Source organism: Oncorhynchus clarkii, chromosome 21 (assembly GCF_045791955.1).
Source record: "Oncorhynchus clarkii lewisi isolate Uvic-CL-2024 chromosome 21, UVic_Ocla_1.0, whole genome shotgun sequence".
In the NCBI taxonomy this organism is placed as follows: Eukaryota; Metazoa; Chordata; class Actinopteri; order Salmoniformes; family Salmonidae; genus Oncorhynchus; species Oncorhynchus clarkii.
In genome coordinates this window covers 37348511-37374138 of record NC_092167.1, presented here as the reverse complement: position 1 = coordinate 37374138, position 25628 = coordinate 37348511, and the positions used below count along the sequence as shown (strand labels likewise).

At 44.2% G+C, this 25628-nt stretch overlaps 1 protein-coding gene across 7 annotated transcripts in view; it reads right to left on the bottom strand.

The window, feature by feature from the left end:
* The window catches only part of LOC139378982 (receptor-type tyrosine-protein phosphatase delta-like), a 579926-nt gene that overhangs the window by 139874 nt on the left and 414424 nt on the right, over window positions 1-25628 (bottom strand). For all 7 annotated transcript variants that reach the window (XM_071121647.1, XM_071121649.1, XM_071121646.1 and 4 more), the window contains one exon: window positions 19347-19484. In XM_071121647.1, the coding sequence (XP_070977748.1) occupies window positions 19347-19434 (88 nt within the window). In that variant the 5' untranslated portion in view covers window positions 19435-19484. The remainder of the gene's footprint in view (window positions 1-19346; window positions 19485-25628) is intronic.

The window sequence follows — 25628 nt, the reverse complement described above, 5'->3', positions numbered from 1 at the left end:
TGCTGTATATTTCATACTGTATGTGTGGGAATCACAGGCGGCCAGAGGCACCTTAATTGGGGAGGACAGGCTCATAGTAATGACTGGAACGAATTTCATGGAATGGTATCGAACACATCAAACATATGATACCATTACATTCACTCCATTCCAGCCATTACTATTAGCTGTCCTCCCCTCAGCAGCCTGCTGTGGTGGGAATGAATGTGTGCACGTGCCAGCATGTGTACATGTGTGTACAAATATTTTTGCATGGTTATTTATGTATGTGTGGGGGTGAGCACAGCTGCAAGTGCATGATTACATATGCAATCATTTTGGGGCGTCAGGTAGCCTAGTGGTTCGAGCATTGGGCCAGTAACTGAAAGGTTGCTAGATCAAATCCCTGAGCTGCCAAAGTAGAAATATGTTGTTCTGCCCCTGAACAAAGCTGTTAACCCACTGTTCCTAGGCTGTCATTGTAAATAAAAAATTGTTCTTAACTGAAATTCCCAGTTAAATAAAGGTTAAATAAATAAAGTACAAATGTGTGCATGTTAGACCTAGTGGACAGGTCTGTATCGGGCTCCCTGAGTAACCTGTATATCATTGTTGGGGTGAAGGTGCCTGCTTTTGACAAATTCGCGGTTCAGCCGGGGGGGTAGTCCACCACAGCCCATCAATCAAAAGTCCTTGGCATCTCTCTAAACAGCTATCTATTACCGCCAAACCACAGCTCTCTCTCTGGGTAGAGGGGAAATCACCACACTCACACGTACTGTGGCCCTGTTAAACCAGGCTTTCCAGTGGCTCCTCGTTCCCCGCTAATGGCTAAATATGTTCCCGATTCCCTTTCCGCTCCCTCTGGCAAACTGCTGTAATTTCCACACGTGGCTTTAATGGCAAAACTGCAGCCTATTCTTTTTTACGGATGTTTCCGCTTGAATAATCGGGGAAAAAATAGCCGATTAAAGGGTTCTGTCATAACGGGAGGCAACAGATCATGCATTGTGAAATTACTCTCCCCCTCTCTCTCTGATTTGGAATGTGTAATTAAAGAAATCTATGTAGGCACAAAATCTTAACATTATTGGATCTGTTTGACAGCTGCCCTCATATGCATTGGAGAGGCATCCCAACACAACATAGAGAGAGAGAGAGGGAGAGTGAGAGAGAGTGAAACAGAGACAGAGAGAGAGTGAGAGAGAGAGAGAGAGAGAGAGAGAGAGAGAGAGAGAGAGTGAAACAGAGACAGAGAGAGAGAGTGAAACAGAGACAGAGAGAGAGAGTGAAACAGTGACAGAGAGAGAGAGAGAGAGAGAGAGAGAGAGAGAGAGAGAGAGAGAGAGAGAGAGAGAGAGAGAGAGAGAGAGAGAGAGAGAGAGAGAGAGAGAGAGAGAGAGAGAGTTTGAGTTTTTATAAAATCTTTATTTTTTACTCAAGTGTTAACATAAATAATGACACACTGCCTTTTCAGAAATGAAACAACAAATGTAATTCCTAAACAAAAATAAATACATAACATATACATTCAACTTATTTCATCAGCAAAAAATAATTTCCCCTCCTCTACAAAACAAAGCGCTCCTCCGTAGGCCCACTTCTCCTCAAATAATAGGAGATCTTTTACAGCTGAAAAGAACTCAAAATCTACTTTTAATCTTGCTTTCACTAATCCTTTAAAAACACATCTTACATCCTGCCCATATCCAGTTTCTATCTTATGTTTCCTACTCAGAAAAATTGACATCTTAGCTTGTCCCAAAATAAAATGTAACATTTGACATTTTCTTTTCTGTTGTTTACTATATTGAAACCCCAAAATAAAAACAGTGTTATTGAAAAACTCCCCTACAGCTTTAAACAAAGATTCCAGCATTTCCAATAGAGGTTTTATCCTCTCACACTACATAGAACAGTGAAAAAGGGTTTCTCTTATATTACAAAAAGGACATCCATCTCTAACATCTGAGTTAATAACAGATACAAAAGCATTAACTGCAATGATGCCATGTAAAGCCCTCCATTGCATATCACCAGTACCCTTTTGTAACTGTGGCTTGTACAGTGCTCTCCATGCTGGCTTTACCTTGTCATCAATGCCCAATTTTACCCTCCATGGAGTGTCTTTTCTATTTTTCAATGTATCTTTATTCAACACCTTGACACACCCCCTATACAAGTCCTTCCCATTCACCTCATCCAAACCCACCTCCTCCAACCCTCTCAAATCCAGCAATAACGCCTTTCTTTCTGACTCTGGGATATTTGGTGTAATCCCTAGTCTTGGAAATGAGACGTCTTCATCTTGTACCTTCTTCTTGTGGCTACTAAGCATACCCCATTCTTCCGCTGACAGAGCCTTCCTGCAGCTCCCCAGCATTTGTCCGACAATCCTTTCCGACCTCATCCCCAAATGTTCTGCCACCCGTCTTCCATCCATTAAGGCGGGCCCAGCCATGGCCATTAACTGTTTTAAGGTTATGATTTTCCCCTTCACCAGAATCTTGGAGAAATGTGGAACAGCTGCAGTTGTACAATCCAGTCTTGCCCCATACACCAGAGGTTCCTCCAACAGCCAATGCACTGACTCCGCTGAAGTTCGTCTGGACACCTTCATTATGCTCCACACTCTGAGAAGGCCGGTACTGAACGGTACTCCCTCCCTAGAAATCTGGCTAGTATCAACCAGAAATAAAGCCTTCTTTAAACCTAATCCTCCAACCCGCTGTAATACAAGACCTGCCACCCCTCTCCACACCACATTTTCCGGTCCATAAAGCAACTTTTGAATAAACTGAAACCGGAAAGCAGCAGCCCTACTAGCAATATGTACAAGACCTTGTCCCCCCTCCTCTTTTGACAAATACAAAACACTTTGTGGAACCCAGTGATATTTATCCCAAAAGAAATCCACAATAATTGCCTGTATCTTAGCCAGAAGGCCAGATGGTGGTTCTAAAACTGACAACCGATGCCACAGTGCAGAGGCAATCACATTGTTAACTATAATAGTGCGCCACCTATATGACATACGAGATAGTAACCAACGCCATCTCCTCATCCTCCCTTCCACCATTTCAACCACCCCACTCCAATTTTTTTCCATAGTCCCCTCATCTCCTAGGTACACTCCAAGATACTTAAAACCTCCCTTACACCATTCTAGCCCCCCTGGCAAAGCAATGATCCCTCCAGACCATTCTCCAATCTGTAAAGCACAACTCTTTTCCCAATTTACCTTTGCAGAGGATATTCCCCTAAAACGATCAACCATTAGACTCAAGCTATCCACCTCCGCTTGATTTTTCACTAACACAACTACATCATCAGCATAGGCTGAGAGACGAATAGGAGGAATATCCTCTGAAAAGTGCACCCCTGCAATGCGACTTCTAATGCTATTTAGTAGTGGCTCTATAGCAATGGCATATAACATTCCTGACAAAGAACATCCCTGCCTAATACCTCTACACACTTTAAAAGGAGCACTCAAACCACCGTTAACTTTCAATACACTTTCAATGTCACCATATATCACCTTTATCATGGCAATAAAACCAGAGCTGAACCCAAACGCCTCAAACGTGTGCCATAAATATTGATGTTCAACTCGGTCAAATGCCTTTTCCTGATCAATTGAAATTAGACCAGCATCCAACCCAATAGCCCTAGAGACGTCCAAAAAATCACGAATCAGAGAAATGTTATCCCCTATCTGCCTGCCAGGAACACAGTAGGACTGATCCGTATGTATGATTTGCCCCATCACCTCCCTCAGCCCGTTGGACAAAGCCTTTGACAATATCTTATAATCAGTGCACAATAAAGCCACGGGCCTCCAGTTCTTCACCTCCCTCTGGTCACCCTTTTTGGGCAGTAGGGTGAGGACAGCCCTTCTGCAGCTTATTGGTAGTAACCCTCCGGTTAAACTATCATTAACTACTTCTAACCAATCCTCTCCCAACATAGCCCAAAAAGACTTAAAAAAGTCAACGGGAAGCCCATCAATGCCTGGTGCCCTTCCATTTTCCATGCCTTTTAATGCAGTGTATAAATCCTGCAAAGACAATGGTTGCTCAAGCTCAACCTGAGCTTCTGCAGCCACCTTTGGGAGCCCATCAAAGAACTGCTGTGTCACTGTTTTATCCTCTTTGTACTCACACTTGTAGAGCTCATCATAGAACTCTACTGCCCTCTTTCTAATTTCACTAGGACTACTGAGCTCTTGTCCAACAGCTGATTTGAGACAATGAATAATTTTTCTTTGTCCATTCTTTTTCTCTAAACCAAAGAAAAATTTGGATGAGGCATCCATTTCAGATATTCCCTGAAACTTACTTCTCACCAATGCCCCCTGTGCTCTGATACCCAGCAGTTCTGCCAATGCAGCTTTTCTCCTCTTGAGGGCCTGAGTATGGCCTCGATCTCCTGTGGTCTCAACCAACGTCATGAGTTCCACTATTTCAAACTCTAGGGCTTTCATTGATCTGGTGATATCCTTGGTGACATTCCTCGTGTATTGATTACACAATTGTTGAATCTGGATTTTCCCTATATCCCACCACTGGTGAAGGGATACAAAACTGGCCTTTTGAGACCTCCACCTCTCCCAGAAAAAACTGAAACAGTTCCTGAAATGAGCATCACTCAATAAAGTTATATTAAAATGCCAGTATGCGCTTTTGGGTTTTACATCGTTAATGAACACCACCTCTGTTATTAAACAATGATCAGAAAATCCCCCTGGGGTTATCACACTTGATTTACAGACCTGGGATTGATGCTCAAAAACATAAAACCTATCCAGCTTGGCCATAGAGATGATGTTCTCCCTCACATGCGCCCAGGTGTACTGCCTTGTTCCTCCATGTTGACTCCGCCAAATATCACACAGTTCATGTGTTACAATGAGGCGTTTTAAAAAAGTCCTTGAGGCTATATGAGGTTCTTGGTGATTTCTATCTAAATCGCTAACTGTGCAGTTAAAATCCCCAGCAATAAATAAATAATCTTCTTTGTTACATTTCTCAATGGTATTTGATAATGTCTCTAAAAAACATACCCTCTCAACTGTCACCACTGGGGCATATACATTTATCAGACACATAGTGATGTTTTCATACCTTGCTCTAACTTTTAATAACCTCCCCTCAACTACCTCTTCAACCTCATATGACAAAGGCAAAAACCCTTTTGAGAACAAGATAACCACACCCCCACTTTTTGAGTTTTTAATGACTACACACCACTGTCCCCCCCCCCACCCCCCCCACTCCTGTTGCCACATAACTTCATTTTCCAAATTACTATGCGTTTCTTGTAGAACATTTATGTCACTTCCCTTTCCCCTAATTAACTCATACACCATGGCTCTTTTTTTACCATCTCTTGCCCCATTTACGTTTAAAGAAGAAATCTTAAAACTGCTCATGGATGAAAAAAAAAAATACAGAGGAAGATACAGCCATCACATCTCTTTACAGAGTTAAAACTGCAACTGAACTCTTTCATTTTCTTTAGAATTTACATCACTTATCACTCTCGTGACCACTTTCTTGAGTCTAGCAATTTCAGGGCTTTTCAAACTTCCCCCTGTAATTTTTGACATTAGAAACTTTGCTGATTCAATAAACAATTCACGTTCAGGGAAAAATCAGTTACATTGTAATCCTGCATATATTTCTTCCCTTTTGTCAACTTCAGAAATTGACGTATCTTCTCGATCCCATACCTCCCTTCCACCCCATTTATCTCACTATATTGTTGTGACGCGTCAGATGACTCACTCTCGCTATCCTCCCCAGAAGAAAACTCCACCATCTCTACAACTTGTTCATCTTCAACTGATTTATCAATCTCTACCTTTCTCTTAGAATTAGACCCTTCACCACCCCTTAAATTCTTCCTTTTACTCCTCGGTATTTTGAAAACATCCGCTTCCTTTTCCGTTATTTCAATCTCCTCTTGACCTCCAATTTCATTTTCCAGCACCACCTCAGCGACGGCAGTCGCAATCTCACCTACTGTTTCCCCTCCCTCTTTGTTCTGATCTACCACAATTGCCCCCGTATCCACAATGCCTTCCTCTCCTACTTTTCCAACCACATCTGCCCACCTTCTCTCTTCTCCTGCACCCTTAGCATGTTCATCCCTTCGCGGTGGTGCGTTAGTTGCACCAGCACTAGAGCTACTACCAGGCTCAGCGCGCTCATTCTCGGGACAACTACGCACCAAATGCCCCTCTCTTCCACAGCCAAAGCATTTCATTGATTCAGTAGATGCATAGAAAACATAATCAAATCCATCAATCTTAAAACTGAACGCTAAATTCAGTTCATCTCCGTCCTTTTTTAAAATCATATGCACTTGTCTCCTATGAGACACGACATGTTTCAACAACGGAGATTTGCATCCAAAAAGAACCTTCTTTATTGTAGATACGATTTGACTATGGCAAGATAACTCTCGCTCCAACACTTCATCTCTAACAAATGGTGGCACGTTAGAAAGTATAACTTTCTTCGCCGGATTCATAAGCGGAAATACCGGCGTCTGTGTCTCCCGCAACACAACACCCCTCTCAACTATCTGTTTTTATTTATTTATTTATTTATTTATTTTTTAATTTTACCCCTTTTTTCCCCAATTTCGTAGTATCCAATTGTTGTAGTAGCTACTATCTTGTCTCATCGCTACAACTCCCGTACGGGCTCGGGAGAGACTCCCGTACGGGCTCGGGAGAGACGAAGGTACACAACCAACCAAGCCGCTGCTTCTTTAACACAGCGCACATCCAACCCGGAAGCCAGCCGCACCAATGCGCCGGAGGAAACACCGTGCACCTGGCCACCTTGGCTAGCGTACACTGCGCCCAGCCCGCCACAGGAGTCGCTGGTGCGCGATGAGACAAGGACACCCCTACCGACCAAGCCCTCCCTAACCCGGGCGACGCTAGGCCAATTGTGCGTCGCCCCACGGACCTCCCGGTCGCGGCCGGTTACGACAGAGCCTGGGCGCGAACCCAGGGCTCTGATGGCACAGCTGGCGCTGCAGTACAGCGCCCTTAACCACTGCGCCACCCGGGAGGCCCCCCCCCCCCTCTCAACTATCTTATTCACCTTTTCAATTGAATCTAAGAATATCACTATAGCGCTATTCATCCTTGAGGCTGATTTGATGCTATCATACCCAATGATAGCACCCACAGCCAAGCTACATTCTTCCACTGAACACCTGGCCGCAACAGGAATCTTTACTCCATGCCTCCGACTAAGTTTTTCAAACTCTACACTTCCGCGAGTGGCCATTGCAACCAGCCCCACCCGCTGGTTGTGCCCTCGCGAAAAACCAACCTCAAAGATCCCACCACCCCTATACGTGCTTAGTGATAGTTAAACAATATACCCTTAAAACAACTAAATTAATCAATATATATATATATATACATACCAAAACCCAATAGAGTGAAAATAAATTCCATTCGCTCTCACAATCACTCCTGCTTGACGACTCACTCCCAGCATGCACTCCGACGAGAGAGAGAGAGAGAGAGAGAGAGAGAGAGAGAGAGAGAGAGAGAGAGAGAGAGAGAAGAGAGAGAGAATCAGAGACAGAGAGAGAGGGTGTGAAACAGAGAGAGAGAGAGAGGGGGTGTGAAACAGAGACAGAGAGAGAGAGAGAGAGAGAGAGAGAGAGAATCAGAGACAGAGAGAGAGGGTGTGAAACAGAGAGAGAGAGAGAGAGGGTGTGAAACAGAGACAGAGAGAGAGAGTGAAACAGAGACAGAGAGAGAGTGAAACAGAGAGAGAGAGTGAAAGATACCGAGAAAGAGAGAGAGAGAGAGAGAATCAGAGACAGAGAGAGAGTGAAACAGACAGAGAGAGAGAGAAACAGAGAGAGAAACAGGGAGAGAGAGAGAGAGAGAGAGAGAGAGTGAGAGACCGAGAAAGAGAGAGAGAGAGAGAGTGAAACAGAGAGAGAGAGAGAGAGGGTGTGAAACAGAGACAGAGAGAGAGAGAGAGTGAGAGAGAGAGAATCAGAGACAGAGAGAGAGGGTGTGAAACAGAGAGAGAGAGAGAGAGGGTGTGAAACAGAGACAGAGAGAGAGAGTGAAACAGAGACAGAGAGAGAGTGAAACAGAGAGAGAGAGTGAAAGATACCGAGAAAGAGAGAGAGAGAGAGAGAGAATCAGAGACAGAGAGAGAGTGAAACAGACAGAGAGAGAGAGAGAGAAACAGAGAGAGAAACAGGGAGAGAGAGAGAGAGAGAGAGAGAGTGAGAGACCGAGAAAGAGAGAGAGAGAGAGAGTGAAACAGAGAGAGAGAGAGAGAGAGAGGGTGTGAAACAGAGACAGCGAGAGAGAGAGAAACAGAGACAGAGAGAGAGAGTGAAACAGAGAGAGAGTGAAAGAGACCGAGAAAGAGAGAGAGAGAGAGTCCGACAGACAGCACAGATACATTTTCCCGCATTGACGTCACCCAACCCCTGTCCTTCACTAATTAGCAACACTTATTATTAGTCAATATTCATATTAAATATGACTTATGGTGAGGAGAGGGCAATTAATTAGCAGGCAAATTATGATGAATGAAATGGATGTGACCCCCGAGAGGGCGGGCCTGGAATATTTAGGGAATGGGGTGGTCCTAGTGAGGATCTGATGGATGCCATATAAACATCTCATCAGTGGGGTGATGCCAACGGTCTGTGTGTGTGTTCTGTGGGTGTTTCTGGGAGAGAATGGGCATGTGTGTGAGTAAGGGTTGTCCCTCGCTGTGTATGTGCTAGATAAACCGTGTGTGCTTGTGAGTCTATGCTTGCCTGCCTTTAGCGGGAGCAGTTGAATCTGGTCAGCTACCCACTAGCGGAAACATTTTGTTTTGTTTTGTGTGTGTGTGTGTGTGTTACGTGCCTGTCGGCATGTCAATATTCCGCAGCGGCGGTCGGATGGGCACTTAGTGCATTGCACCATTAGAATCAAGGCCTTGGCTCAGTTTCAAGTGGAAAAGCCGAGGCGTGAGAGTATTTTCACCTCTCATTGGAATCTTTCCCCCTCCTCTACCATGACATGTACTACATGAAAGCCTAAACAGCAACACACTCATACGTCAAAGCAGACAAATAGAACTGTGCTGTTTCTGAGGCAGAGTGAGTGAGTGAGTGAGTGAGTGAGTGAGTGAGTGAGTGAGTGAGTGAGTGAGTGAGTGAGTGAGTGAGTGAGTGAGGTAATGGGAGAGAAAGAGAAAAATAAAGAGGGACAGAGAGAAATAAAGTTTAGAGAGCGAGAGAAAGAGAAAGGTGGAAAAAGAGTTGACATGGGAAGAGAGAATGTGTGAGTGAGGACACTCACTGTCACCTATGCTAACCCATTTAGATAAGGAGAGACCAGGGGTGGTGGTGGCTCCATTTCGGGGATGGAGTGAAATAAGCCAAAAGTTATAGACGTGACCTTGTGACCACTTCACTGAGAAGAAAGCTTTACACCATTAACCCCTCTGCAGCCCCTAGGTACTCCCTGCTGACATGTTAATGCGCTGTACTGGCATCAGTGAAATATGCCTCCCCACACCCCTGTGGCCCCCCAGACTGAGACGAAAGAACAGGCCCCAGGCCAGTTGTCAACCACCCCCTCGACACAGTGGCATGGAGAGAGAATGAAAAGTGTGAAGGTACTATCTATCGTAAATGGACACACACACTGAAGTACATACAAACATATACTCATGTGAACACACCCAAGCACACACTCACAGATGTATGCAGAAACACAAGCACAGACACACATTCCCTTCCCCTCCACACACAGCTTCAAGAATGTTAGGGCTTTTATGACCTTCAGCCACGGTAAGGGGCCTCCCTCAGACACGGCCATATATCCAGCCATAGGCAGAGGGGCCTTTGACATTTTAAGGGGAGGCATCGGGCCCTGATACAATCAGGTGTTGCCTTGCTCTTCCCAACTCTCCCAGTCTCTCTTTATTTTCCTACGTTTCCTCTGATTTTCTCCACACATAACAGAAAGCTGCACCCATAACCTTAGCCAAGGTGCCTGCATCTGATATGCAGAACTCGGTTGACACAGTTATTATTATATTTAGTTAATAAGGTTGCTAAAAACGATCTCCACGAGTGCGTTCGGAGACACGTTCGGCTCAGGAGGATATCCGCTAAACCCCCCCTGATCCGGGGTCTGTTAATTGGCGGTGAGGTTGTTGTCACGCATCGGACTAATTAGCCCAGCATAGGTTATTAAGCCGTTAATGGATTTAATGTGATCCCTCTACAACCAAACCGACAAGGGCTTTTGCAGCTCCTCCTCTGCTGCAGCTCCTAGTGAAGGGTTGGGATTCCTAACATTTCAACCGACATTCCAATGCCTTGTCTTGAATGGTGATATGGGAGATGTTGATGATTTTGCTTGTGCCATATAAGTAGAGCATATAGATCAGTATAAAACCACTAGATAATACAAGAGTTAGACTTCATATCCCAAAAGGGAAAAGTTGAGTACAGAACACCCCTCCACATCCAACCCCTAACAAGCCATTCAAATGACCACTGTGGGAGTTTGCTGCCACTGGACCCCTACAGTACCTCAGGGGGCTGGCCTCAGTGAACCTCACAACATAACTCACACTGACCTGGAGGGGAAAGCAAGTGAATGTCAGCAAAGGGCCCTGGCCAGGACTGAACACCTGCATGATTTGTCCCATAAATATCTTGTGCATTCCATAACAAATCATGGTCTTACTTCTTGATAGTTCATGGCTGCACATATCCTTCTGGTATAAGCTAGGCTAAGAGGTTCTGATATAGCTCTCCCATCCTCAAGTTCTTCAGGGTCGACAGCTTAGTTTAGTTCATTTAGATCTGTCCCAGACAACGAGGCAATTTTCACACTCACAGGCATCAAAAAGACAAACGTGGATTGTTCAACCTTTTCTCATCCGTAACATCTTACGTACTAATGTTCTAACATTGATCATCCATTTTGACGTACCCACCAAAACACTACCCTTTACTCTGTAAGAGGAATGATTCTGTGACGGTAAATCACAGCCATTCAAGACAATGACCAAATCCAAGCATCCCAAAGGCCCAATCTATTAATTGCACAGTCACTCTAGTGATGTCACGCATTGTTACAGGGTGCATTGTTATATAAAGGAGTGATCCGCTTTAGCATATGCCAGCATGCTAAACGTTGTGCCAAGCGTAAGCCGGGGATACGCAAAACAGCTGGCATTGTGTTCGGCTCACCGGCTGATCCCGGCATCAAAGCGAAGCTAGACTCTGTGAAACCTGGCCGTTTGTGTTCTCTTAATGGGAGCATCCAGCTTAAATCAGGCTTTATATTCCTTCTTTGGTGGACAAATATGCCAAACCTGAGGTAACAATCTGTGGGAATTCCATTCCATTTTGGTTTGAATTAGGTGGGTATTGTAAACGGGGAAAATATAGATTTGTAGTCTTTCTTCGGTGGACAAATATGCCGAAGAACTTTGGAAATTGGTCCGAACTTTGTGTGGTACTGTGGATGGCCAAATTACAGCAATCCATAGCCAGGCTAATAGTGTCCAATAACGGACTAGCAGAGGCTTTCTACTAGATAATAGGGCCAGTACTGCGATAGTACTGGCCCTGCGATAGTACTGGCCCTGCGATAGTACTGGCCCTGCGATAGTACTGGCCCTGCGATAGTACTGGCCCTGCGATACTACTGGCCCTGCGATACTATTGGCCCTGCGATAGTACTGGCCCTGCGATACTACTGGCCCTGCGATAGTACTGGCCCTGCGATACTACTGGCCCTGCGATAGTACTGGCCCTGTGATAGTCCTGGCCCTGCGATAGTACTGGCCCTGCGATAGTCGTTAGTACCGTGGCAAGGAAACAAAACATGAAGTAGGTTTTACTTCTTTAGGAAAACAGACTAATGTTGGAAACCAGAGTCACATTTATTTATTTTCCAAGCTATAGCACACAATATTTTACATCCAGCAGGTTTTTAAAGGACCAAAGGGTTTAATGTGCTTTGTGTTACATTTTCTACCATGAAAAATATATTGCTATGCTGGTATCTTCACAGCCCTACTAGACAAACAAGCATTCCCAGCATAAATGGTGAGTGCCCACAGTGTCTTATGGAGTAATTACATGGTAATTACAAAGTGACGATAAGAACGAGACGCACAGACAGTTTGTAGAGTACCGTATTTCTACCGGAGAAAATGATTACTACTGATTATTCATCTAGCATAGCAAAAGCCCTGGTAGCACAAATCATCTCGGATGGCCACGATAACATTGTGTTTAATTACGTTTCCATGGTCTTGTGATCAGATTGCGTGCGACTAAACCACAGGTTTGTAATTAGACACCGTTGATGAGTTGGGTTTAAATCAAATCAAATATAATTGTATTTGTCACATGCACTGAATTCAACAGGTTGAATACAACTTTACAGTGGAATTCTTACTTATGAGCCTGTCGCAACAATGTAGAGTTAAAAAGTAAGAAAAGATTAGCAAAAAATCAATAAAAATGTAATAGTAACACAATTAAATAACAATAACGAGGCTATATACAAGGAGTACCGGTACCAAGTCAATGTGCAAGGTAGCTGAGGTAATTGAGGTAATATGTATAGGTACAGTATGTAGGGGTAAAAGTGACTAGCCAGTCAGGATAGATAATAAACAGAGTAGCAGCAGCGTATGTGAAGTGTGTGAAAGTGTGTCTATGTGTGAGTGGTGTCAATATGCATGTGTGAATGTGTTTTGTGTTTGTGAGCCTATGCAGTGTGTGAGTGTGTGTTTGTGTGTGTGTGTTGGACTATCAGTGTAGTATGTGTGAGTGTGAGGGTAGAGTCCAGTGAGTGTGCATAGAGCCAGTGCAAAGAAAGGGTGTCAATGAAAATCGCCCGGTTAGCCATTTGATTACCTGTTCAGCAGTCTGATGGCTTGGGGTAGAAGCTGTTCAGCAGTCTTATGGCTTGGGGTAGAAGCTGTTCAGCAGTCTTATGGCTTGGGGTAGAAGCTGTTCAGCAGTCTTATGGCTTGGGGTAGAAGCTGTTCAGCAGTCTTATGGCTTGGGGTAGAAGCTGTTCAGCAGTCTTATGGCTTGGGGTAGAAGCTGTTCAGCAGTCTTATGGCTTGGGGTAGAAGCTGTTCAGCAGTCTTATGGCTTGGGGGTAGAAGATGTTCAGCAGTCTTATGGCTTGGGGTAGAAGCTGTTCAGCAGTCTTATGGCTTGGGGTAGAAGCTGTTCAGCAGTCTTATGGCTTGGGGTAGAAGCTGTTCAGCAGTCTTATGGCTTGGGGTAGAAGCTGTTCCGCAGTCTTATGGATTGGGGTAGAAGCTGTTCAGCAGTCTTATGGCTTGGGGTAGAAGCTGTTCAGCAGTCTTATGGCTTGGGGTAGAAGCTGTTCAGCAGTCTTATGGCTTGGGGTAGAAGCTGTTCAGCAGTCTTATGGCTTGGGGTAGAAGCTGTTCAGCAGTCTTATGGCTTGGGGTAGAAGCTGTTCAGCAGTCTTATGGCTTGGGGGTAGAAGATGTTCAGCAGTCTTATGGCTTGGGGTAGAAGCTGTTCAGCAGTCTTATGGCTTGGGGGTAGAAGCTGTTCAGCAGTCTTATGGCTTGGGGTAGAACCTGTTCAGCAGTCTTATGGCTTGAGGTAGAAGCTGTTCAGGAGTCCTTCTGTCCCAGACTTTCTGCTCTGGTCCCTTTTGCCATGCGGTAGCAAAAATAATGACTTGGCTGGAGTCCGGACAAACCACACTACTATTTTATCAAATGGCGCTGGAGGCAAAAGCAGCCATTTTACAGGCTCCTGAAAAGTTGGGATATTTGGTATATTTTTGGGCGCTGATCGTTTTTTGAAAATAAGTACATTGTCAGTAGTTTCATTCTCCCTTATTTAATGTAATACTGGGGAAATATGTTATTGTGTAATATGTGTGTGTGTGTGTGTGTGTGTGTGTGTGTGTGGTGTGTGTGTGTGTGTGTGCGTGCGTGCGTGCGTGTGCGTGCGTGCGTCTGTGTGTGTGTGTGTGTGTGTGTGTGTGTTGCGTGTGTGTTGCATGCAGAAGTACAATGACAACATGAGGGTATGACTATGAGTTTAGTAGGGGGTGGAATGGACGCAATTTAAATCAAATTACCATGCTGGCAAATTAAGCAGTGGGATTTAATTTGAACTGTTGTAAAAATGCTAATTTCAGCACAACCTGAAAGCCCATATGCAAATACAACCCTATTTCACAATAATTCATATTAGGTGAGGCATGCATAAAACACACCATGTACAACTACCTGGCATCAGGGGAATGCATTATCATTAGCCCTTAGTCTGGCTAGGAGGTGCTACTCAGTGTGCTCACATGAGCCTCTGTGTGTGTGTGTTCCTGTGTGTGTGTGTGTGCATTCCTATGTGTGTGTACGTGCCTGCCAGTAGTCCTATAAATGTGTGGCTCTATGGATGAATACATATCCCAGAGTGCATCGAGGTAATGACCATTGACATAAACATTCCACGAAAATATGTATCATATTATTCCATCCAATATTCTAGAATCTATTCACACACTGACAGCCATCTGAATGACACAAAGACGTGGTCGAGCTTGAGCCCTTTGATAACGCCTGTGATGACTGCCTCTTTCATATCAAATAATGACACTATGGGAAAGCCTGTTCCTCACAGTGTACTGAGTAATTATATTGCACATTATGTTCGCTGCAGAGCCGTGCACAATTTGACCTCTGCATGGAAACCCGCTAGCCTGCCCCCTGATTCGGGTTGAGCCCTCAGAACCGCTGCATGAAGACACGCTAGTCTGTCTCCTGAAATCCTCGCTCTCTCTCTCTCTCTCTCTCTCTCTCTCTCTCTCTCTCTCTCTCTCTCTCTCTCTCTCTCTCTCTCTCTCTAGAGTGTCTGCATAGGTGCACTATAAAGGGAATATGGTGCTATTTGGGTAGCAAGCCTGTGTGTGTGAAGGAGAGCAAGAGAGATAGAGAAGTTTGGGCACATAAACAGAGTGTTTACAGAGATCCGGGGGAGCCTGTCGATAGTTATTTGAGGCGTTAAAAGTGGAGCATTCACTCCACTGGGATACGACACGCCATCAGTAGAGATAATCAATTCAACCAGCATTAGGCCCCAGGGTGACTTAAGTTGCCTCCCAATTGGCTCCCTATTTCCTATATAGTGTAGTCCACAACTTTTGACCAGGGCCCCTTAGAGGGATGGGTTTAAGAGGTATTTAAAGCAGCATGTATCAATGATCAATAATGATCAATGGATGGTCAACGCCAGCGAGTTTAAGAGCACAATGGGAGAAATGGCAGAGGGCAAACAAACAAGCACGAAGGCAAAACCATTAGAGACCTCTATCAACCTCTAGGACTTATTGTGTTTTGTTCGGTGCTGTTCGGTACTGTTTGGTAGCTCGTTGCATTTAATGTCGCTAATGAATCGCTGAGCTGTTTAGTCTCCTCAAACCAGTAGCTCTGTCCCAAATAGGACACCGTTCACTACATTATGTACTTCTTGCCTTATGGGCCATGGCCAAAACAAGGTGCCATTTCGGACACAAACCATGTCTAATCTTCATCCTACTAGACATTGTTTAACCAGGCACAGAATAATTGCTTGCCACCACCACTGCTTCTCACTCTCTTTCTCTTGCAGGCTCACCAGGGACAATTATTATTGCCCTGGTATACCCTCCTTCAATAGTCCTGAACCCAATTTGCCACACAAATGAACCATGCAGGGTTTGGAGAAAAGGAGAAAAGGAGAAAATTAGAAAAGGAGAGAGAGAGAAAGAGAGAGAGAGGTAGGTTCTGGAGGTAAAACAACAGAAAAATCACAAACATAATCACAGTCCTATGCCAACAAAGGCCCCTTTCTATCCATGCTTAGTATCCACATATTAACCAAACAATGCATTGCCATATTGCATTCGCCCGTGTTAACATCGTTAGCGCCAAAACCCTTCCTACGTGTGTGCGTGTCCTGTCCGGGGACATTTGTTACTCTTTTTTTCCCAGCCTTTGCGGGAGAGGTTAGTGCAGTCAGCCGGGCATGGACACGCAGGACTGGCTCCAAGGATGGTGCCATCTGTTGAGCAGGCAGAGTCAGCCATTTTCGCCTTCTCACGTGTCTCATATCCTCCGCCATATCCCTTAGCATGCAGGGCTAACACACCCCAGTTGGGCTAACGCACTGCACTGACGGAGGCAAGCAGCTTCCCTTCTTTCTCTAGGGGGTTTTAGAGGGTTAAAGTGAGGCGGCGGGTGGTGGGGTTATTCCGTTGTTATTTTGGCCTTTCCTCTCACGGCTAGAGCAGTATTGGGGAGAACCCTGGAGCTGAGCTGAAGCTGAAGTGTTTATGCAGATGCAGTGGCACACTAGAGAGGGAAAATACAGGGACACAGTCGCTTGTCTGGGGCTAACGCACAGGCACAAAAAGGGACAGAAAGAACGGACGTGGGAGGAAAGGATAGAGGGAGAAGGAAGCAACACAACAAAGAATAAAATACATACTTAAGCTGAGTATGAAAGCTGGATAAAGCTGAGAGAAGAATATAGCTGGATCCCTTAGAAAATATGTACTACTTCAAGATGGTTTGTCTCTACTTGCCTCTCTGTGCACTCACACCTCAGCTGGCAACACTGGCCTGTCATACAACCCCCGATCCCCAACCCCCTGTCTCCTGCGTTACTCAGTCATTGCTAGACAGCTGTCGCCTCCCCTCGCGGTAAATTTGTTTTGGCTTGGAAGTGATGAACCAGCACAGCTGTCCAAAGGGCTATAAGAGCAGCTGTTAGCACGCTGTTAGCACGCAGACCGTAACAGGGAGAGAGGGGAAGGTGGGGGGTAGGGTTAACGGGGTTGGATGGCCAAGTGCACTTGTGGTTGTCTCATCGGTAACATCTGTGCTCAAATTCACCCCTGGAATGTCCACTGGCGACTCAAGATTGGATGTCTGGTAGTTGGCTTTCCTTTATTTTATTTTGTATGACACATTTGTCACCTCAACTATGTGTACATGGCAACATCCACCATTTGGAGTTCATGCCTTGTTGCCTGGTCTATTCTATTTCCAAAAGATTGATAGTTGTGCTCAATAGAAAGCACATCAAAAGCTGCGATGATTATGATGGCAAAGTCAATAAAAACCAGAATCCTTGAATTCTCACCTGAAGTGAAACTTTTCCATTCATCTTTCTCCCACAGTGACATGCCACGGGAGGGAGTATGGAGCATGAAACAGATTGCAGGGAACGTTTCTCAACCACAAAGTTTCAAGTCTCGCCCATCAATTTAACTTTTGCTATTCCCTCGTCTCTGACCTTGGGTGAACGCTCCGTCTTTCAGAGATATTCGAGCTGACGAGTGAGATTCTCGCGGTGTGACGGGTGTAATAAAACTTTGATTCACATGCACCTGCTTCCTGGAACTTAGTGATTCATGGGAAGTAGTGTTAACCAGGGAAAATGGAGTGAGAGAAACTCAATGGAGTCTGAAACTACTGTCACACTGCTGTCACACCTCAATGGAGTCTGAAACTACTGTCACACTGCTGTCACACCTCAATGGAGTCTGAAACTACTGTCACACTGCTGTCACACCTCAATGCTCAGATTTCAACTCCTAACATCATGTAATTCCAATTCAACGTATTTTCGTGGTGGAAATGTCATGTTTACAGTGCCTTCAGAAAGTATTCCTACCCCTTGACTAATTCCACATTTTGTTGTGTTACAGCCTGAATTCAAAATAGATTCAATAAATAATAATCTCACCCATCTATACACAATACCCCATAATAACAAAGTGAAAAACATGTTTTTAGCTATTTTTGTACATTTATTGAAAAAGAAATACAGGAAAAATCCCACTTAAATAAGTATTCATACCCCTGAGTCAATACTTGTAGAAGCGCCATTGGAAGCGATTGCGGCTGTGAGTCTTTCTGGGTAAGTCTCTAAGAACTTTCCACACCTGGATTGTGCAACGTTTGCCATTATTCTTTTCAATATTCTTCAAGCTCTGTCAAATTGCTTGTTGATTATTGTTAGACAACCATTTTCAGGTCTTGCCATAGATTTTCAAGTAGATTTAAGTCAAAACTGTAATTCGGCCTCTCAAGAACATTCACTTTCTTCATGGTTAGCAACTCCAGTGTAGATTTGGCCTTGAATTTTAGGTTACGGTCCTGCAGAAAGGTGAATTCATCTCCCAGTGTCTGGTGGAAAGCAGACTGAACCAGGTTTTTCTCTAGGATTTTTTCCTGTGATTAGCTCCATTCCATACATTTGTTTGATCCTGAAAAACACTCCAGTCCTTAACGATCAAAAGCATACCCATAACATGATGCAGCCAATATGGAGCGTGGTACTCAGTAATGTGTTGTATTGGATTTTCCCCAAACATAACACTGTATTCAGGACAAAAAGTTAATTGCTTTGCCATATTTTTTTTGCAGTATTTCTTTAGTGCCTTGTTGCAAACAGGATAAAACAAGGGACTTGCTGGAGAGGAAGGAAATCCCTGAGCATTTTCCTTCCTCTCCAGCAACTGAGTTAGGAAATATATCTGTATCTTTGTTATGACTGGGTGTTATGTTTTACCCATCTACCAATAGGTGCCCCTATTTGCAAGGCATTGGAAAACCTCCCTGGTCTTTGTGGTTGAATCTGTGTTTGAAATTCACTGTTCAGCTGAGGGATTTCAGAGATATGTATGTATGGGGTACAGAGATGAGGTTTGTCATTCAAAAATCATGTTAAACACTATTATTGCACAGAGTGTGGCCGTGCAACTTATTATGTGACTTTTACTCCTGAACTTATTTAGGCTTGCCATAACACAGGAGGAGTTGAATAGTTAATTGACTGAAGACATTTCAGATTTACATTTTTTATTAATTTGTACAAATTTTGAAAAACATAATTCCATTTTGACATTTTGAGATATCGTGTGTAGGCCAATTACCAAAAATCTAAATTTTATCAATTTTAGAGTCAGGCTGTAACACAAGAAAATGTGGAAAAAGTCAAGGGGGGGTGAATACTTTCTGAAGGCACTGTATATCTACGGTTGTTCTTTGGGTCCCAGATATTGATAGTTATCTCCATATCGGATTAGAATGTAGGGGCATGGATATGGCCTTGTACCAGGGTGTTGGGTAGAGAGAGGGAGATAGAGGGAGAATGCATGGAAGTGTGTGTGAGTTGGTGTGTGTAATAACACTTGACACTTAGATATCATAAGACCACTTATAACAGACATCTTTCTTCCCTACAAGGGCGCAAACAGAGGACAAAGAGTGGACGAGAGAAGAAGTGACACTTACTTTCGGCGTTGGCGAGGAGGAGGAGAAGACCCAGGACGAGCAGCACGGGTCTGGCTATGTGCATCATGGGACAGCTTGGCACCAGCATGCTTTGGCAGCCTCAGTGGTCTGATTTCTCAGATGCAGGATATTCACAGCCTGTGGGGGGAGGGGAGAGAGAGAGAGAGAGAGAGAGAGAGAGAGAGAGAGAGAGAGAGAGAGAGAGAGAGAGAGATGAAATAAAGCGGTTTGGCTTCATGTACTTTATCTATCTAGTGCAGATTTGTGACATACCCACACAGACTCAGTAGGTTTTGACAGCTAAAGAGGAGAGAGGGTAATATGCTCGCAGGCTATTTTCTGGCACTTCAGAACATACATTAGTGCTCGCACATACACACACACGCACGTACACGGATGGAAGGACACACATGCTCTAATCAAATATACTGTGTGTAATAAGAATATTTCTGAACTATTCACATACATTCAACATGCTAGCAGCAGAATGCTAACCTGTTTAGCCTACTATGGGTGACTAACTCAAACTGTCCCCAGAGAACCATACAGTTAGCCATTCAACTCACGGACATTTGGGTAATTTAGCACACTCTTATCCAGAGCAACTTACAGTAGTGTTAGGAACGAATTCATCACACTTGTTCTCATGCTCAACCAACTGAGCCACACGAGACACAGCACCTAACCTCTGCTCTCGTTCTTTAGTGAGTTTATGGTGAGACGGTTAAGAGAAGCCAGTAATAGATTGGTGGATTTCTCTCCAGACAAGTGCTATCCACTGACTATGGAGTGATAAATTGCCACTATTGCTCTTAGTACCCTTAAAACCATTCAGCTCATATTTATGCCCCGTCTTACACCACTTAGCCAAAGCTTTAATAGCTTCAAGTGTCTCCAAATAGATTAGGACCAAAAAAAAAAAGAGTGCAACACATCTATACATTTTGATGGAGTAAGCTACAGTAGCATTAGTACATGCTAGCAACACCTCCTTTATTAAGAGCTGCTTGGAGTACACATAAAATCTATGACAGAGTACTCTTAGAAAAAAAGGTGCTATCTTGAATCTAAAAGGATTCTAGAGCTGTCGCCATAAGAGAACCCATTTTGGTTCCAGGTAAAAACCGTTTTGGTGCCAGGTGAAACTCTTTTGGGTTCCAAGTAGAACCTTTTGTGGTAAGGGTTTTACATGGAACCCGAAAGAGTTCCACCTGGCACCAAAAGGGTTTTTACCTGGAACCAAAATGGGTTCTTTAAAGGGTTCTCTTATTGGGAGTTCTACCTGGAGTTCTACCAAAAGAGTTCTACATGGAACAAAAAAGTGTTATCCTAGGGGGACAGCTGAATAACCCTTTTGGAACACTTCTTTCTAAACGTGTAGGCTAGGCTCTGCTCGTGTTTGTGCTCATGTTTGCCACCCCGTCCTTTATCAAGAGCCACTATGTGGATGGGGAAAATCGATGTGACAAAGCATGATAGCATTAGCAAGTAACCCACTCGATTCCACATCATCCATTCGCTAAAGCCCGGTCTTGATCCCTGGTGACCAATATGTTGTGGTTTCTGAGATGTAAAACACTTTTCCAGGCATTGTAAAGACCTGATAATCGATGTAGATCTGAGCCTAAAATGGTTATCTGGAATGTACCCAAACTGACTAGGTTAACTTGTCGTAGGTAAACTAAAACTGGGAGTCGTCAGATGGACACATCATTTGACCTCTGACCTCTTTTACAGTTTGACATTTAGCGGGTTGGCACCGAAGGCTAGTTGACGGATAGCATCAACCATTTGCACATTAGCCACACCACAGGCCTAGATATGGCACTGTTCACCCACACAAAAGCATTACAGGAATCACATAATCCCTTTACGTATGGGGCTTGTTCACCCGGCTATTTATCTGATGATTTATAAACAAATAAAACATCTAGAAAACCCAAAGCTCAATCAGTGGGGTAGACGATGACAAAGTACCTCATTTCCCTGCTACCCATCTCCCCGTCCTTTCTCTCCCCCTGCGGGAGAACTTTTATTCCTTTGACTGTAAATGGCAGAAGAGACAGGGAGATAGTGCACCTGTCACATTCGATTTGTATCATGGGGAGATAGACAGGACTACCTGTCTCAGAGCGCTGTGAGGCCGGTGGCGTCCGAGGTACGCGTGGCAAACTGAATCAATTTGAGGCAATCTCAACCAACACACACACACACACACACACATACAATGGCTCACGTGCACACACACACACATACGAGCACACACAAACAGATTTTCCGCATGACTAGAGTATTTATAGTGTATTTCATTCCATTACACTGTGTAAGGACAGGGTTATCACTGAAAGTCTAATCCATAGTAAGCAACGGCATTACACAAAGCTCTTCTATTCAAGGTCACTGACGTCTTCTCTTACTTTTGCCTTGCATGCATGTGCAGTAGCCATCCTTCCAAAGTCGGGGTTGATAGCCTTTGAGTTCATTAATGTCGTGTGAACTTCCACAATGACATAACATTAGGAGTCCTCACTATACACAGTACTCAGCAGCTCTCCCTTGCTCCCTCCACCGCCCTCCACATGCTGATACAGAGAAACAAAGCCATCTGCATGTTTCGTAAGCACCAACCATGGGAGAGGAAGGCTGTGCCATCCATGTGAACACAAGCACCCCTAATGTGAACAAAGTAGCTGACAAAATTGGACAATGGCTACTCTGATGTCATATGTGGACTTTTGTTCCAGCATTAAGGTCTTGTCACAGAATACAGTCAAAGGGAGTAGGCAGGGTAGGCAAGGTGCACTTAGTCACCCTCTGAACAGCATGTCTGTAGGGAGAATGGTGCAGCGTGTTGGCAGTGTGTATGATAGTACCTGCATGCATGTGTGTATGTGGGTACGTTCATGTGTGGGTGTGTTTCCTACAGGGCTGAGCTCTAACCAACAACTACAGCAGCATCGCTGGCGTTACCCAACGCACACTGCTACCTCAGATATTACCTCTGACCTTCGACACAAAAGCTTTTGTTCCCTAATATGGCCGCTGTGTTACATGTGTCAGTTCAATTTCACACATACAGAGATGCTGATGCTTCCCTTGAACATTTATTGCTGGGAAAAAAAAGGAAGAGAAAAAATATTGTCCTTTCTTTCCAAGCCTCTCAGCGGTATTATTGTTACTATTCAGTGGTTTTCCATTCAAAGTGCCGAGTTGTGATAGGATCATCCATTATTAAACAAAAGGCCAACAACATGCACAATGTTAATTAGAAAAAGGGGAAGATATTGCCAGGCAGTGTCGGAGGAGAGAAAGAAAGAAAGAAAGAAAGAGAGAGAGAGAGGGAGAGGGTTGGTGAGTTATGTTATCGTTTGTTCTCCCCTGATTCTTATCACTCCCTGAGAGGTTGATAGAGGAGGGAAACAATGAAGAGAGAGATTCTCTATAGAAAGGATAGCCTGTTTTGTGTCTTCCACTATTGCATGTGGGAGTTCTATGTTTCAAACAAGGACTAACAATTTAGATTCCGAGCTTTTTGATGCTGCTGTGTGAACTACCAAACAGTGTTTGATTGAATAAACTTTTGCTCATTGTTGTTCAAATGTCTTGAGATGGGTGTTGATTGTCAAACATAAGCTAACAGGAATCCCTTGTCATCTATTTCAATGTAAGTAACCATCATGCTGGGGTGGTCAGGACCCTGAAGGCATGCTGTTATAGTACCTAATACCATCTGTGATGGGACATTCTTTGTTAGCGTGCTATCATAGCCAGCTAGTATATCCACAATATAACACAAATTGATGGGAACCAAATGCTAAAATCAGAATCTTATGGATGCAACTGTTTTTAATAAGTTTGGTCTGGGATAAAAAAATAAAAAAATAAACAATACCCATAACCAACCTTCATAACAAACTCATCTTTCGTGCGCCTTGCCTCAGTTTTGCTTCAAATAAGTCCATTGGGTTTCAAGAGGGCTCTTTGTGTTTGTGAATAACATGCAATGCCTTGCCCATCTTATAAAATGGATTGCATGGAAACTGTTGTTGTTCTCCCCAAAAAATGCCCACAAAAATACCAGGCACGACTATTAAGTCAACCCCTTCCTTAATTGTGTCCACACACGCTAAGACAGAACTGCCACAAGGAATTGGTGCAAGACAAATACAGTTTTTGCCTTTCATGAACTGTTCCCTTTCCTTGTTTGGTCAGGGGTAAACAATACAGTCACTACATAGTCCAAAATCATAAATAAAACATGGCAGGTTCCTTAAACTTTTTACTCCAACAACATAAGGCTATATCTCAGTTGTTTTGAACAGTATCTTCCAGATGCCACACAAGAGGTAAGAGTCAAGAGCTCAAGGACTCTATCCGGCTTAATTAAGGCAGAACCGCTGTACCGTGAAAGAGCGCTCGCCCACCGATTTCAACCGCAAGGTCAAATGGCATCTCTACAGACGGCATAGGGCATCGGGTACCCATCCCTCACCCTCCACGTCTACCCGTCTCAACCATGGTTCCACAGTGGAGAAATATTACATTAATAGAGTTCAAAGAAGTTTGCATGAAGCGGCATTTACACCCACTCAAGATTCCCTCAGGGTTATTGCTATGTGTCACATGATTGGAGTTATAGAATGTATCCCGTTTGAACGCTCAACAGAGGCATAAGTCCCCCTAGCAACCGTCCGCCCCCCTGTCAAAAAGGGTGCGGGCTAAGTCAGAGTGGCAGCCCATGAGCTCGGGATGCTGGCTGCACCTATTACGCATGACACATGCAGCAGTCTTTTACCTTACCTCTTTCCGCTCATCTCTCTCTCTCTCTCTCTCTCTCTCTCTGTCTCTCTTTCTCTCTCTCAAAAAAGCCTCCATCCTTCCATCTTCTTCCATGACCTGCTTCAATTTTCTCTTCCCCTCTATTTCACAATCATTCTTCTGCCCTTCTCTCTCTCTCACTCGCTCATACCTCCTGTCACCATCCTTTTCTCTCTTTCCTTCCCTCCATACATCTCTCTCTCTCCCAAAGGGGCGGTTTGATTTAAGACTAGCGTCAGGACCGTTTCTCACGCATCGCCACCAGATCAGTAGGCATGTGTAATAACATTCCTCAAGCTAAGCTAAGCTATGCCCTCAAGTGCAGCATCCACATGAAAGCTTCTGACACCGGCAGCTTAAAGAAGTTTATTTGTGGGACTTATTTACTTTTCCCCACCCTCCTCCCGACCTCAGTCAAACAAGCCTCTGACGGTCACATGTAATGTTTTCAGAGATGCTCGTCCCACCCGAGTTCCTCTGTTGTCTCCCTGTTTATTAGAACATTGCCGGTGTCTGTTTATGTCATTCTCTCTATCATCCCACCCTTTGTTGTTATGAGTGACGGGTTCTGATGACATTTCTTGCGCCAGTAATTGGGTTTAAAAGCACCTGCTGTGGCTGGAACAAGGAAGTGACAGTATCTTGTCCCCAGGTGTGGGTACAGGAAATGCCAAAGCCATTTCACCTCTGCAGTCTCGCTTTTGTTCAGTAGTTTGAACTTTGAGAAGCCTCAAGGGAGATTTGCTTGTTTACCTAATCACCAAAGGTCAATGATAATTAGGTGCATATATCTTTTTAAGGGTTGTTTTGTTACTGTCAAGTTGCTATCTGTGACTAGATCTTAGCAGGACGAGTTTAACTGAATTCAACAGTTTTAACAAGCTGGTGTTTCATAGCTGCAAGAAAAACTAACAATGGAACAGAGGCCAAGTACATATATGTTCAGTTTACTATAGTGATACTATGTGAATTCAGCCCACCTACCATGTCCTTATCCAAAAAGTTATCTCATCAATATTAGACCTACCATATCCTTGTCCAAATAGCTATCTCATAAATACTAGACCTACCGTGTCCTTGTCCAAATAGTTCTCATCAATACTAGGCCAACTATGTCCTTGTCCAAATAGTTATCTCATCAATTTGCCAAGAGCATACAATTACTTCTGAAGCTAAGCAGGGTTGGTTCTGGTCAGTCTCTGGATGGGAGACCAGATTCTGCTGGAAGTGGTGTTGGAGGGCCAGTAGGAGATACCCTACTGGCTGGCCCTAAATATCCCAATGCCCCAGGGCTGTGATTGGGGACAATACCCTCCGTAGGGTGCTGTCTTTTGGATGGGATGTTAAATGGGTGTCTTGACTCTCTGTAGTCAATCAAGATCCCATGTTAACCCTGGGGTCCTGGCTAAATTCCCAATCTGGCCTTCATGGCCACCTAATCATCCCCAGCTTCCAATTGATTCA